Raw genomic sequence first — 13,812 nt, 5'->3', positions numbered from 1 at the left:
GGGAGAAATTGTGGAAATGTGAGTGTTGTGGCAAGGGATTCAGTTCCCCATCAGAGCTGGAAATTCATCGACGGTGTCACACTGGGGAGAGACCGTTCACCTGCTCCGAGTGTGGGAAAGGATTCACTCAGTTGTCCCACCTGGTGAGACACCAGCGAATTCACACTGGGGAGAGACCTTTCACCTGCTCTGTGTGCAAGGTGGGATTCACTCAGTCAGCCCACCTGGTGTCACACCAGCGAGTTCACACGGGAGAGAGACCATTCACCTGCTCCGAGTGCAAAATGGGATTCACTCAGTCAACCCACCTGGTGACACACCAGCGAGTTCACACTGGGGAGAGACCATTCACCTGCTCCGAGTGTGGGAAGAAATTCAGCCGGTCGTTTCACCTTCTGATTCACCAGCGAATTCACTCTGGAGAGAGACCATTCACCTGCTCTGAGTGTGAGAAGGCATTCATTACATCAACAGAACTGTTGACACACCAGCGGATTCACACTGAGGATAACCCGTTCATCTGCTCCAAATGTGGGAAGGAATTCGCTAACTCTTCGAACCTGATCTGCCATCAACGGATTCACACTGACGAGAGACCTTTTAAATGCCCAGACTGTGGAAAGTGCTTTAAAAGTTTTGGGAACTTGATGACCCATCAACGGGTTCACACTCGAGTCCGTTCAGATGCTTTCACTGTGGGACTGAGTTCAGACAATCATCTCCTCTCACTGTAAACCAGCGAGTTCACACTGGGGAGAAACCATTCATCTGCTTCAAGTGTGGGAAAGGATTCAATCAGTCATCCAACGTGCTGACACACCAGCCAGATTGGAGTTTGCTGTTAATCACATCCAGAACTGAACTATATTTATTGGGGTCTGATGTTAACAATATCCAGTGCAGATTTAGATATTAGTATTCTGGGTTAAAAATAAAAAAACATCAACTTTGTTTTAATTTTTGAATGACTGCATCTTCATTTGGGAGGCTGGGATTATCCCCGTTTCGAGGGAACTAAGGAATAGACCATAAGCCGTAGGAGCAGCATTCGGCCATTCAGCCTTCATTATAACAATGATCCCATTGTGATTCCTGCTGGTTGGGAAATGTGCGATATTGATGCCAGTCTGTCTTTCTTTAATTATCTTCAATCCCAGTCCTCTGGTTACTGACCCGCATCAGTGGAACAGTTTCTCCCGATCTGCTCTATCAAACCACCCGTCCCCACCCCGATCATCTTGAACAGATCCATGAAATCTCCATTTCAGCTTCTTTGTTCTAAAGGGAACACATTTGGGGGAGGCGATGTCTAATGGTATTATCGATAGACTATTAATCCAGAAACCCAGCTAATGTTCTGGGGACCTGGATTCGAATCCACATGTTGAAAAAGATGAACAGTGTCTGTGGTACCTGCTGGATGTGGTGCAGCACATTTCCCAGGACATTGGAGCAGTAATGAATGAGGCCAGGATGACAGATTCGAAACAACATTATATTCTTTATGCTTGAAACCTGTCTTAGAATTCTCTTCATTAACTGGACCATCAATGTGAGGGGAATTAGCATCTTCTGTAATTCCAGAACCCAGAGACACTGATTACCCAGGGATGTTGTTCTGTAATTTACACTATCCCCCAGCAGGGCTCTTCACCCAGGCTGACACGAGGCAGCTCAGTGTTAGTGATTTGTCATTGCTGCTGTCCCAGATGTTGTTCAATATAGATTCAAGTTTAGAGAAAGGAGTGGAAATGGGTAATCAGAACTGCTCACTGTCCCTGACGGGTAATGGTTACTTGAATTTCTCAAACATCGTAGTTTGTAAAGCCACTGTTATTTCATCTCCAGTATTAGTCAGAATGGGCTATATTCTCCACATGATAGGGCTGGAATTATCTGTGTGGGTGTGTGTCTATGAATGAAGATGCCTGTCTGGGTGTGGGTGTGTGTCTATGAATGAAGATGTCTGTTTGGTTGTGGGTATGTCTCTATGTTTGCCCATGTCTGTGTAAGAGACAGGGAGAGAGAGTGTGTTTGGATCTCTGTGTTTGGATATCTTTATGTGCTGCTTCTTCTTAGGTGCTTCCTCTCAAAGGTTCCTCTCCGGGTGATTTGAATAGAATCATTCAGAGATTCTTCATCCTGGGTGAATCCACAGGCTGACCATATGCTGTGTAAAACCTGACATCCACACCACCAGACCCCACTTTTCCTGGAACAACATCAAGTGTTTGCTGCTTTCCTGATCCTTCCTTTTCCCTCCCTTTTCAATTATATCACTTCTCATTATTCTGAATTTCAGAGAGGACAGACTCATCCCACTGAATGTCCTCCAAGGACAACCACCTCATCTCAGGAATCAATCCAGTGAAATTTAGTTGCACAAAGACAGTGAGCAGATAGAACAAAGACCAAAAGAGGGAAATAGAGACACAGACAGAGACTGTTAGAGTGAAAGAGACTGAGTGAGAGTTACAGTCATAGTCATACAGTGCAGAAAACACCCTTCGACCCATAGAGTCTGCACCAACAATAGCTACCACTAAACCCCATGCTAATCCCATTTTCCAGCACTTGTCCCATATCCTTATCTGAATGCTATAATATTTCAAGTGCTCATCCAAATACTTTTTAAAGGTTGTTAAGTTTCCAGCCTCCACTACCTTCCCAGGCAGTTTATTCCAGATTCCCACCACCCTCTGATTTTTTTTTTCTCAACTTCCCTCTGAATCTCTTGCCAGGCACCCTAAAACTATGTCCCCTCATGATTGACCCCCTCAACCAAGGGTTCTACTCACCCGATCCATATCCTTCATAATCTTATACACCACAATCATGTCCCCCTCAGCCTTCTCTGCTCTGAAGTAAACACTCCAAACCTATCCAGTCTCCTTATAGCTCAAATGTTCCATCCCAGGCAACATCCTGGTGAATCTCCTCTGTACCCCCTCCAGTGCAATCACATCCTTCCTGGAGTGAGGTGACTCGAACTGCACACAGTACTCCAGCTGTGACCTAACCAACATTCTGTACAGCTCCAACATTATCTCTTTGTTCTTATACTGTATGCCACGACTGATAAAAGCAAGTGTCTCATATGCCTTCTTATCTATTCTATTCAGCTGCTCTGTTACCTTAAGTGAATAAGTACCCCAAGATCCCCATCTGCTCCTCTGATTTTACCTCGTGTCCTTCCATTCATTAATTATTTCTTTGTCTTGTTACTTCTTCCAAAGTGCATCACTTCGCACTTATCAAGATTAAATACCATATTTTTTTTATTCATTTGTGGGACATGGGCGTCGCTAGTTGGCCATCCCGAGTTGCCCTTAAGAAGGTGGTGGTGAGCTACCTTCTTGAATCACTGCAGCTCGTGTGCTGTGGGTTTACCTACAATGTGGTTAGGGAGGGAATTCCAGGATTTTGTCCCAGCGACTGTGACGGAATGGTGATATATTTTGAAGTCGACCACTGTTCTGCCCATGTGACCAACCCAACTATATTGTGCTGCAACCTACGACAGAGTGGGGAAGACTCTAAAAGGACCCTGGGTCTCTGGAATGCTCATCCAGTAACAATTCCACCACGCACATTGGTAGATGTATCAATTGGTTGAATAATTTTATATATTAACCCTGTAGTTCTGATCGTAATTGGATGACAAAGCACAATTTTGTGTTGAACATTATCTCCTTCCTATGGCGGTGCTCTTACCCAGCATTCGCAGCGAGAGAGAATGTGCCGTATTGTCACAATAGCAGCCGCCTGCGCAGGCGCAGTACCTGATTCCGCGTGGAGCATGCGCTGTGCGGATTCGGACTGGCCCATGCGCAGTGTGGGTGCTGGAGCTGCAGGGAGGCGGGGAAGTGGGTGCAGAGGCTTCAGAAACAGTTAGTGGAGGAGGCCTCAAAACCCAGAATAAGGAACCCCCGGGCCCAAGTTTGCACCGACCCGGGGGGTAATTGCAGCAGCTCTAAAATCGGGGAGGTGGTGGTAATATCAGTGACACAGCCTCATGTTCTGGGGATGGGTTCAAGTCCCATCATGGGGCTGGGGGGGGTTTAAATAGAATTCACAAAACGCTGGAAAATCTGGAATATAATTTCACTTGAGTAACCATTACAGCTGTGAACAATTTTAAAAACCCATCCTGTTTATTCATGGGAATCTGCTGTCTCTCCATAGACTTGTCAACATGCGATTCAGTCTCTAACTGCCCTCCTCAGGGGCAGGAAATAAATGCTGGTCTTGGCAATAAAACCACATCACATGAAATAGTGAAGGAGAAACACTGATAGACGTAGGTTAATGGATGTCATCTTTCTCGGGAGCAGGACACAGGCACGGTTATCACTGTCCCTGTGAGAAAATGTGAATTTCTATCCTGGACTGACATTGATAGATTTTGGAGTCTCCTTTTCCAGAGGGTGAGAAGGGGAGGATTTACACACAGTAAACTCAAACCAAGTTTGCTTCAATTTTTAACTTTGGACTTTTTCTTACAGGATATTAGAAGCGCAGGAGTGGAAGGGAGAAAACTCAAACCAAACATCGCATCAGGATCCGACGCTATCGCCTAAATTAGTGTAATCTGAATATCATTGGGTTTTGAACATGGAAGGGGAAAGCACGGTTAACAGTGGAGAGAAACTGTACACGTGTTCTGTGTGTGGACGAACATTCAGCCGATCATCTGGCCTGTTGAAACATAAATGCAGTCACAACAGGGAGAAACAATGGAAATGTGGAGACTGTGGGAAGAGATTCAGATTCCCATCTGAACTGAAAACTCATCGACACAATCACACTGGAGAGAGACGACACAAAACTGGCAGGACTTGCAGATAGTGAGGAACATTGTCAGAGGCTACAGAAGGATATAGATAGGCTGGAAATTTGGGCAAGGAAATGGCAGATGGAGTTCAATCCTGATAAATGAGAAGTGATGCATTTTGGTGGGAATAATGTAGGGAGGAGCTACACGATAAATGGAAGAACCATAAAGGGTGTAGAGTCGCAGAGGGACCTGGGTGTGCAAGTCCACAGATCTTTGAAGGTGACGTCACAGGTGGAGAAGGTGGTGAAGAAGGCATATGGCATGCTTGCCTTTATAGGAGGGGGCATAGAGTATAAGAGTTGGGGTCTGATGTTGCAGATGTATAGAACGTTGGTTCGGCCGCATTTGGAATACTGCGTCCAGTTCTGGTCGCCACACTACCAGAAGGACGTGGAGGCTTTGGAGAGAGTACAGAGGAGGTTTACCAGGATGTTGCCTGGTATGGAGGGGCTTGGTTATGAGGAGAGATTGGGGAAACTGGGGTTGTTCTCCTTGGAAAGACGGAGGATGAGGGGAGACTTAATAGAGGTGTATAAAATTATGAAAGGCATAGATAGGGTGAACGGTGGGAAGCTTTTCCCCGGGTCGGTGGTGACGTTCACGAGGGGTCATAGGTTCAAGGTGAAGGGGGGGAGGTTTAACACAGATATCAGAAGGACATATTTCACACAGAGGGTCGTGGGGGCCTGGAATGTGTTGCCGGGCAAGGTGGTGAAGGCGGACACACTGGGAACATTTAAGACTTATCTAGACAGCTATATGAACGGAGTGGGAATGGAGGGATACAAAAGAGTGGTCTAGTTTGGACCAGGGAGCGGCGCGGGCTAATTGTTCCTTGTTTCTCGTTTCAAGGCTTCATTCTATGATCATCTTGCTGGTGCCAGTACAGAGCGAGACTGCGGATAGTTGGGAACCTGTCTCGGGGGCAGGGAATTCATATGGTGTTTGTGGAAGTGGAAATGACTAGGGTTGGGAAGCATTTTCCGATCAGGGCCATTGTGATCTCCTGGACTCGTTTCGATCGCTTCAGGGGGTCGGAGAGGAATTTCCCAGATTCTTTTTCCCCATATTGGCCCTGGGGTTTTCACTCTGGGTTTTCGCCTCTCCCTGGAGATCACATGGTCTGGAATGGGGGGGTGGGGGTGAGTTAATAGGTTGTGATGAACAAAGCATCGTAGCTGTGAGGGACAGCTCGGTGGACAGGATATTGGTATGTAGATAGGCTGGAAAATTGGGCGGGGATCCTGGATTCAGGATTCAATCCTGGACCGGGGAGCGGCGCGGGCTTGGAGGGCCGAAGGGCCTGTTCCTGTGCTGTATTGTTCTTTGTTCTTGAGACCATTCACCTGCTCTGAGTGTGGGAAGGGATTCACTACCTCATCCATCTTGCTGACACACCGGCGAGTTCACACTGGGGAGAGACCGTTCACCTGCTCCAAGTGTGGGATGGGATTCATTTGTTCATCGCATCTGCTGAAACACTGGTGGGTTCACACTGGGGAGAGGCCATTCAACTGTCATGAGTGTGGGAAGGGATTCGCTACCTCATCAATCCTGCTGACACACCAGAGAGTTCACACTAGAGAGAGACCATTCAGATGCTCTGATTGTGGGAAGGGATTCCCTACCTCTTCTATCCTGCTGAAACACCAGCGAGTTCACACTGGAGAGAGCCCGTTCACCTGCTCTGAGTGTGGAAAGGGATTCACTGATTCATCCGACCTGCTGAAACACCAGAGAATTCATAATGGGGAGAGGCCATTTATCTGCTCCGAATGTGGAAAGGGATTTACCCAGTCATTCAACCTCCTAAAACACCAGCGAGGTCACACCGGAGAGAAGCCGTTCACCTGCTCTGAGTGTGGGAAGGGCTTCAGTCAGTCATTCATCTTGTTGAAACACCAGCGAGTTCACACTGGGGAGAGGCCATTCACTTGCTCCAGTTGTGGGAAGGGATTTATTGATTCATCCACCCTGCAGAGACACCAGCGAGTTCACACCGGGGAGAGACCATTCACCTGCTCTGATTGTGGTAAGAGATTCAGTCAATCATCCAACCTGGTAAAGCACCAGCGAATTCACACTGGGGACAGGCCATTCACCTGCTCCGTGTGTGGGAAGGGATTCACTCAGTCACCTCACTTGCTGAAACACCAGCGTGTTCACGAGTGACTGCAAGGACTGGATTTTGCTCTTAATCACATCAAGGTCCTGACTATTTTCATTGGTGTCTGTTTCTGCTGATAAATCCTAGCCCAGCTGGAAGGTTTATATTTTGGGTGGAACTCAAATACACAAGCTTTATGTTCAACACAGTGTGATGAATGCTTTTAATACCTCAAACATGTTAGTTCCATTTGAAGGGCTTCCCCCTCTCCCGTCTCCTCCATCCTCACCTCCAACAAGTGTGAGGAGCTCATGGAGCTTCTTTGTCACCAAGATTGAGACAATCTGATCAGCTGTCTCTGCTCCTTCCCTCTCTTCCATTCGCCCACCGGGCCAAACTGTCTTTAAATTTCCTTCTGGCCTGACTCTTGAACTCATAAATACAAACAGGAAGTGCTGTAAAAACACGCGGGTCTGACAGCACCTCTGGCGAGAGAAACAGATTTAATGTTTTGGGAGGCACGGTAGCACAGTGGTTAGCACTGCTGCTTCACAGCGCCAGGGACCCAGATTTGATTGCCGGCTTGGGTCACTGTCTGTGTGGAGTTTGCACATTCTCCCCGTGTCTGCGTGGGTTTCCTCCAGGTGCTCCGGTTTCCTCCCACATTCTGAAAGACGTGCTGGTTAGACGCATTGACCCGAACAGCTTGTCTGGACTTGCAGAATCTCACTGGCTGTCCTGTCTGGAGACAATACACATCTCTTTAACGTGTGCTTAATGCTCCCTCCATTCACATTGTTTGTACCTTTAAGACTTGAATATCTGTAAAGACTGCATTCCAATCATTATTCTGTAAATTGAGTTTGTGTCTCTGTATACCCTATTAGTGAGCATTTCTCCACTCCACCTGACGAAGGGGCAGCGCTCCAAAAGCTAGTGGCATTTGCGACCAAATAAACCTGTTGGACTTTAACCTGGTGTTGTTAAACTTCTTACTGTCTTTACCCCAGTCAACGCCGGCATCTCCACATCATGGATTCAGTTCTCCAGCTCCTGTCTGCAGACTGACAATAAAACCAATGGGTCTTATTGGGGGTGTTGGGGCCTCCAGCGGGTGTTTGTGAATCCTCCCTGCCCACCTCCCAGGGTTTCCTTCCTTCCCAGAGATCAGAGTCCTCATTGATTTGAGGCCAAAGTGTAACCTCTTATTTATTGTCCCCCTCCCCCATCCTCTGATGTGAACCATCCTCCAGTGGCTGAGCCAGGATGGGGCCGTTAACCTGGGCCTGTTCCCGGGAGGGAGGGAGGGAGAAGCCCCGCAGCTGCAAACCAGGGAGCTGACAATGATTCTGAAGGGTTTGCGGATCCACAAAGTGTTTCCAAATCCTCCCAGCCACCGCCTAACGCTGACTCCGCTTCTCCGGGACAAACAACCGCCAAGGACAGCAATGACACTGCGCATGCTCCACATCACAATGCCCGGCACTGATTGACGGCAGCTCCGGACCAATAGGAAGAGGGGGCGGGGCTGGAGGACTGAGCGGGAGCGGCTGGTCCTCCGACCAATCAGAGTGAATGAGGGGCGGGACCTGAAGCATGCGCAGTGCGGGTAATGGCGACGGACAGACGGATGGTTTTAACTTGGAAGCGAGATCAATACGAGGTAGAGGGCGGCGCGCGGGGAATGATAAATGTGGCGGGTGGGTGGAGAGGCTTTGTAAACATGTTGTTCAAACCCAAACCCAAACCCCGGAAATGAACTTCCCGGTCCCCCCCCTTTGTACCAAATGGAGCGGCAGCTTGTAGTGTTAGACCCGGGCTGACTGCCGCCATTGAGGCTGCATGTGGGAGGCCGGCAGGGATTGTGATCGGAGAGTGAAGCCCTGACGTCACAATGGAATGGGTGACAGTGTGACGTCACAATGGAATGGGTGAGAGTGTGACGTCACAATGGAATGGGTGAGGGTTCCAGATGAGCTGAGACTGGGCTGGAGTCGGGTGATGACACTGACATGTGGCCCGGTGGCACAGTGGTTAGTGCAGCTGCCTAACAGCGCCAGGGACCCGGGTTCAATTCCAGCCTCGGGTCACTGTCTGTGCAGAGTTTCTACATTCTCCCCGTGTCTGTGTGGGTTTCCTCCGGGTGTTCCGGTTTCCTTCCACAGTCCAAAGATGTGCCGGTTAGACGGATTGGCCGTGATAAATTGCCACTTGGTATCGGGGAATTAACAGGTAAATATGTGGATAGGGCCTGGATGGGATTGTTGTCAGTGCAGGCTCGATGGGCTGAATGGCCTCCTTCTACACTGTATTTTATTATTCATTATTGTTAATTAATTACTATTAATGCTTCTATGAATGACGGTGGTCTCTGATGATGATGTGGACATGTGGCTGGAAGCTCATCTTGAGATGAACTATTTCACCCTGGTTGTGAACAGCCTGGTTCAGCCTCAGACAGTTGCCAGGAGGAGAGATAAAGTTGTTGGCGAGGGAGTGGAGTTTGTAGTGGGGACTGAACACAATGGGTTCAGTCTTCCCAGAATTTATATGAAATAAATTTCTGATCTTTCAGTACTGGATGTCAGACAAGTCAGGATGGTGTGTGGGTTGGAGAGGAACTTGGAGCTGATGGTGTTCACAGGGTTTGGAAATTCTGTCAAAGTTCCTGTTGAGTTGTAGATGTATAAAATCTCTCCTCACCTCCGGCCTCTCCTACTTCTCTCTGTTTCCACTCAGAGTGTGGAGATGCCGGCGTTGGACTGGGGTAAGCACAGTAGGAAGTCTCACAACACCACGTTAAAGTCCAGCTACCAAATAAACCACAGCAGGAGGTTTATTTGGTAGCACAAGCCACAAGCTTTTGGAGCGCAGCCCCTTCATCAGGTGAGTGGGAGTCGTGATCCCAAACAGGGCATATAAAGACACAAACTCAATTTACAAGATAATGGTTGGAATGTGAGTCTTTACAGGTAATCAAGTCTTAAAGGTACAGACAATGTGAGTGGAGAGAGGATTAAGCACAGATTAAAGAGGTGTGTATTGTCTGCATGTGGAGATGCAGGCGTTGGACTGGGGTAAACACAGTAAGGAGTCTAACAACACCAGGTTAAAGTCCAACAGGTTTATTTGGTAGCAAATGCCACTAGCTTTCGGAGCGCTGCTCCTTCATCAGATGAAGGACAGTTAGTGAGATTTTGCAAGCCCAGGCAAGTTGTGGGGGGTTATAGATAGTGTGACATGAACCCAAGATCCCGGTTGAGGCCGTCCTCATGTGTGATTGACAGATCCATGCTCACTGCTTCCTGCCCTGGATGCAGAGTGCTGAAAATACTGCGGGTGCTGGAATCTGAAACAGAAACAGAAAATGCTGGAAATCTCAGCATCTGTGGAGAGAGAATAGAGTTAATACTTCCCGTCTGGATGATCACAGATGCTGCCAGACCTGCTGAGGTTTTCCAGCACTTCCTGTTTTTGATTAACTGAAGGTTCAGCAGGGAACGAAGCAGCGAACTGAACACACTGAACCCAGGAGGAAGGGGTGACGCAGGATAAGGGACAAGCGCAGCTCAGTGAGGCTCTGCAAAGTCCAGCAACCCATCCACATTGAGAGCTGAGAGCGCCAAGGGGGAGGGGAAGGAGAAACTATTTGGGGCACAGCAGGAGGTCACCCCTCCCCCCACTCTGGTTCCACATCCCTCCCACACCTGGGCAAGGTTGGCTCAAGGTGCAGGAAGCTGCAAGCTGAGAGGCTGAGCTGTGAACTGGGCCGGGTTGGGGGTTGAGTGACAGTCCTGGGGCTATTTCAGGACAGGAACAGCCACAGATTCCCCCTTTTTCCTGGGACGTTTCACTGGAGCTGTGTTGGTGAGTGTTTGTGATCTGTGTCTCACTGTCTCGGTAATGGGGGTGGGTTGTAGATTGCTGTGAGTGTTAGACTAAATAACCTCTCCTCATGCTGCCAGTTCCAGTCTGCAGACTCCATTTCTCAGTCCAGTTTGCTGCTCTGTCTCTGTCTCTCTGTACTTTGCTGCAGTGCTCCACATTCTGAGCAACATCCAGCCCATTGTTATCACCCGAAATTTGCGGCAAACTCCCTTCACTGTGGCACAGTGGTTCGCACTGCTGCCTCACAGCGCCAGGGTTCGACTCCAGCCGTGGGTGTGTGACTGTCAGTGTGGAGTTTGCACAGTAAGAAGTCTCACAATATCAGGTTAAAGTCCACTAAGTTATTTGGAATCAATGCAAATTACTGCGGATTCTGGAATCTGAAACCAAAAGAGAAAATGCTGGAAAACCTCAGCAGGTCTGGCAGCATCTGTAAGGAGAGAAAAGAACTGACATTTTGAGTCCAGATGACCGTTTGTCAAAGCTGCTCCTTCATCAGCTCTCCAAAAGCTCGTAGTTCCAAATAACCTGGTGTTGTGAGACTTCTTACTGTGCCCACCCCAGTCCAACATCTCCACCTCAGGTGTGGAGTTTGCACAATCTCCCCCAGTCTGTGTGCATTTCCTCTGGGTGCTCTGGTTTCCTCTCACTGATGTGGAGATGCCGGCGTTGGACTGGGGTAAACACAGTAAGAAGTTTAACAACACCAGGTTAAAGTCCAACAGGTTTATTTGGTAGCCACACAGAAGAAAAAGGTCAGGATGGGGATTCGCAGGGTCAGTGCGTGGGGTTACTGGGATAGGAGGTGAGCCTGGGAAAGATGCTCTCAGAGTCAGTACAGACTCAATGGGTAAAATGGCCTCTTCCTGCACTGTCAGGATTCTATGATTAGTGAATTACGGTGAGCAACTTTTGAATAGAGGGGTTTCTGGGGCGCAGAGCATTGTGGGAAATGTGACTGCCATTAGTCAGTGCCTGACTCCAGATGTTTCATTATAGACTGAGGGCAAGTCAGCAACCTGAGTCCTCAATAATGTTTGTAACTCTCACAGGCTGCCCAGTCTGCTGAATATCTTGATGATCCTCAGTTCCTGGCCTCCTGCGTGTTTTATTTTTATTGTTGCTTCGGTCTGGACTCTATTCATCACCTGTCTCTATGGGTTTTCTCTCAATCCCCTTTTTTGTGTTTTGAATCAGCTTCAAAGGGACTAGAAGGGGACGATTTGCAGTCAGGAAACTGAAAGTAAACATCATATCAGGAACTGCCAGAGTCGTCTAATTTATCATAACTGAATATCAGTGGATTTTGAACATGGAAGGAAAAAGCACTATTCACAGTGGGGAGAATCCGTACACGGGTTCTGTGTGTGGACGAGGCTTCAGCCGATCCTCTGGCCTGTCAAAACGTAAGTGCAGTCACTCCATGGAAAAACTGTGGAAATGTGTGGACTGTGGGAAGGAATTTAATTCCCCATCCCAGCTGGAAACTCATCGGCGCAGTCACACTGGGGAGAGGCCGTTCACCTGCCCTGAGTGTGGGAAGGGATTCACTCAGTCATCCCACCTACTTACTCATCAGCGAGTTCACACTGATGAGAGACCTTTCCAATGCTCAGACTGTGGGAAGTGCTTCAAAAGTTCTTGGGAACTGATGTCCCATCAACGTGTTCACACTGATGAGAGACCATTCAGGTGCTCCCACTGTGGGATTGGGTTCCAGCATTCACATAACCTCACTGTACACCAGCGAGTTCACACTGGGGAGAGACCATTCACCTGCTCCGCGTGTGGAAAGGGATTCACTCGGTCATCCCAACTATTGACACACCAGCGAGTTCACACTGGGGAGAGACCTTTTAAATGCTCTGACTGTGAGAAGTGCTATAAAAGTTCTGATGAACTGATGTCCCATCAACGTGTTCACACTGATGAGAGACCATTCAGGTGCTCTCACTGCGGGGCTGGGTTCAAGCGATCATATGACCTCATTCCACACCAGCGCATCCACACTGGGGAAAGGCCATTCACCTGCTCCGAGTGTGGAAAGGGATTCACTCGGTCATCCCGCCTGCTGCAACACCAGCGAGTTCACACTGGGGAGAGGCCATTCACCTGCTCCTACTGTGGGAAGGGATTCACTCGGTCATCCCACCTATTGACACACCAGCGAGTTCACACCGGGGAGAGACCTTTTAAATGCTCTGACTGTGAGAAGTGCTATAAAAGTTCTGGTGAACTGACTTCCCATCAACGTGTTCACACTGATGAGAGACCGTTCAGGTGCTCTCACTGTGGGACTGGGTTCAGGCGATCATATGATCTCATTCTACACCAGCGCACCCACACTGGGGAAAAGCCATTCACCTGCTCTGAATGTGGGAAGGGATTCATTCAGTCCTCCACCCTGCTGAGACACAAGCGAGCTCACACTGGGGAGAGGCCATTCAGCTGCTCTGAGAGTGGGAAGAGATTCACTCGGTCATCCTACCTGCTTAGACACCAAAGAATTCACGAGTAACCACAGTGATTGGAATCTGCTGCTAATCCTATCCAGGACTGTAATATGTTCATTGCGTTTGTTTTTGTTGATGTTAATGAACTCCAGCCAGTTATACGGTTTAATATTCTGAATAAAAGTCAAATAAATTATCTTTGTGTTCAGTACTGTGAATCTTTTTAATATCATCAGCACAACTGAATTCCTTTTGAGTTGCTCTCCCTTTGTCCCTCATCCAGCTTCACTTCCCCGCAAGTGCTCATTGGGAATAAAACTCACAATCTTCTTTGTCACTAAGTTTGAGACAATCCAATCAGCTGCCTCTCCTGCTTCCCTCCTTCCCCTAACCCACTGGAACAAACCTCCTCTAACGCTCCCCTTTGTCTGAGCTCTGAACTCTCATCTTTCTGCAGTTTCTCTCCTGCCTCCCCTCATGTCCTCTTAGAGCTCATCTTGCCCATGAGACCCATCTCTTGATCCCTC

The 13,812-nt window shown here is 48.3% G+C and overlaps 1 protein-coding gene across 1 annotated transcript in view; it reads left to right on the top strand.

The window, feature by feature from the left end:
- The window catches only part of LOC144486948 (uncharacterized), a 43,119-nt gene extending 29,769 nt beyond the window's left edge, over positions 1–13,350 (top strand). Inside the window, exons 4-8 of the mRNA XM_078204961.1 lie at positions 44–730; positions 2,080–2,107; positions 6,179–6,991; positions 12,340–13,078; positions 13,163–13,350. Of these exons, the coding sequence (XP_078061087.1) occupies positions 44–730; positions 2,080–2,107; positions 6,179–6,991; positions 12,340–13,078; positions 13,163–13,350 (2,455 nt within the window). The remainder of the gene's footprint in view (positions 1–43; positions 731–2,079; positions 2,108–6,178; positions 6,992–12,339; positions 13,079–13,162) is intronic.
- Positions 13,351–13,812: the final 462 nt, after the last annotated feature.

Source organism: Mustelus asterias, unplaced genomic scaffold (genome assembly GCF_964213995.1).
Source record: "Mustelus asterias unplaced genomic scaffold, sMusAst1.hap1.1 HAP1_SCAFFOLD_528, whole genome shotgun sequence".
In the NCBI taxonomy this organism is placed as follows: Eukaryota; Metazoa; Chordata; class Chondrichthyes; order Carcharhiniformes; family Triakidae; genus Mustelus; species Mustelus asterias.
This window is presented reverse-complemented; position numbering and strand designations above follow the sequence as displayed.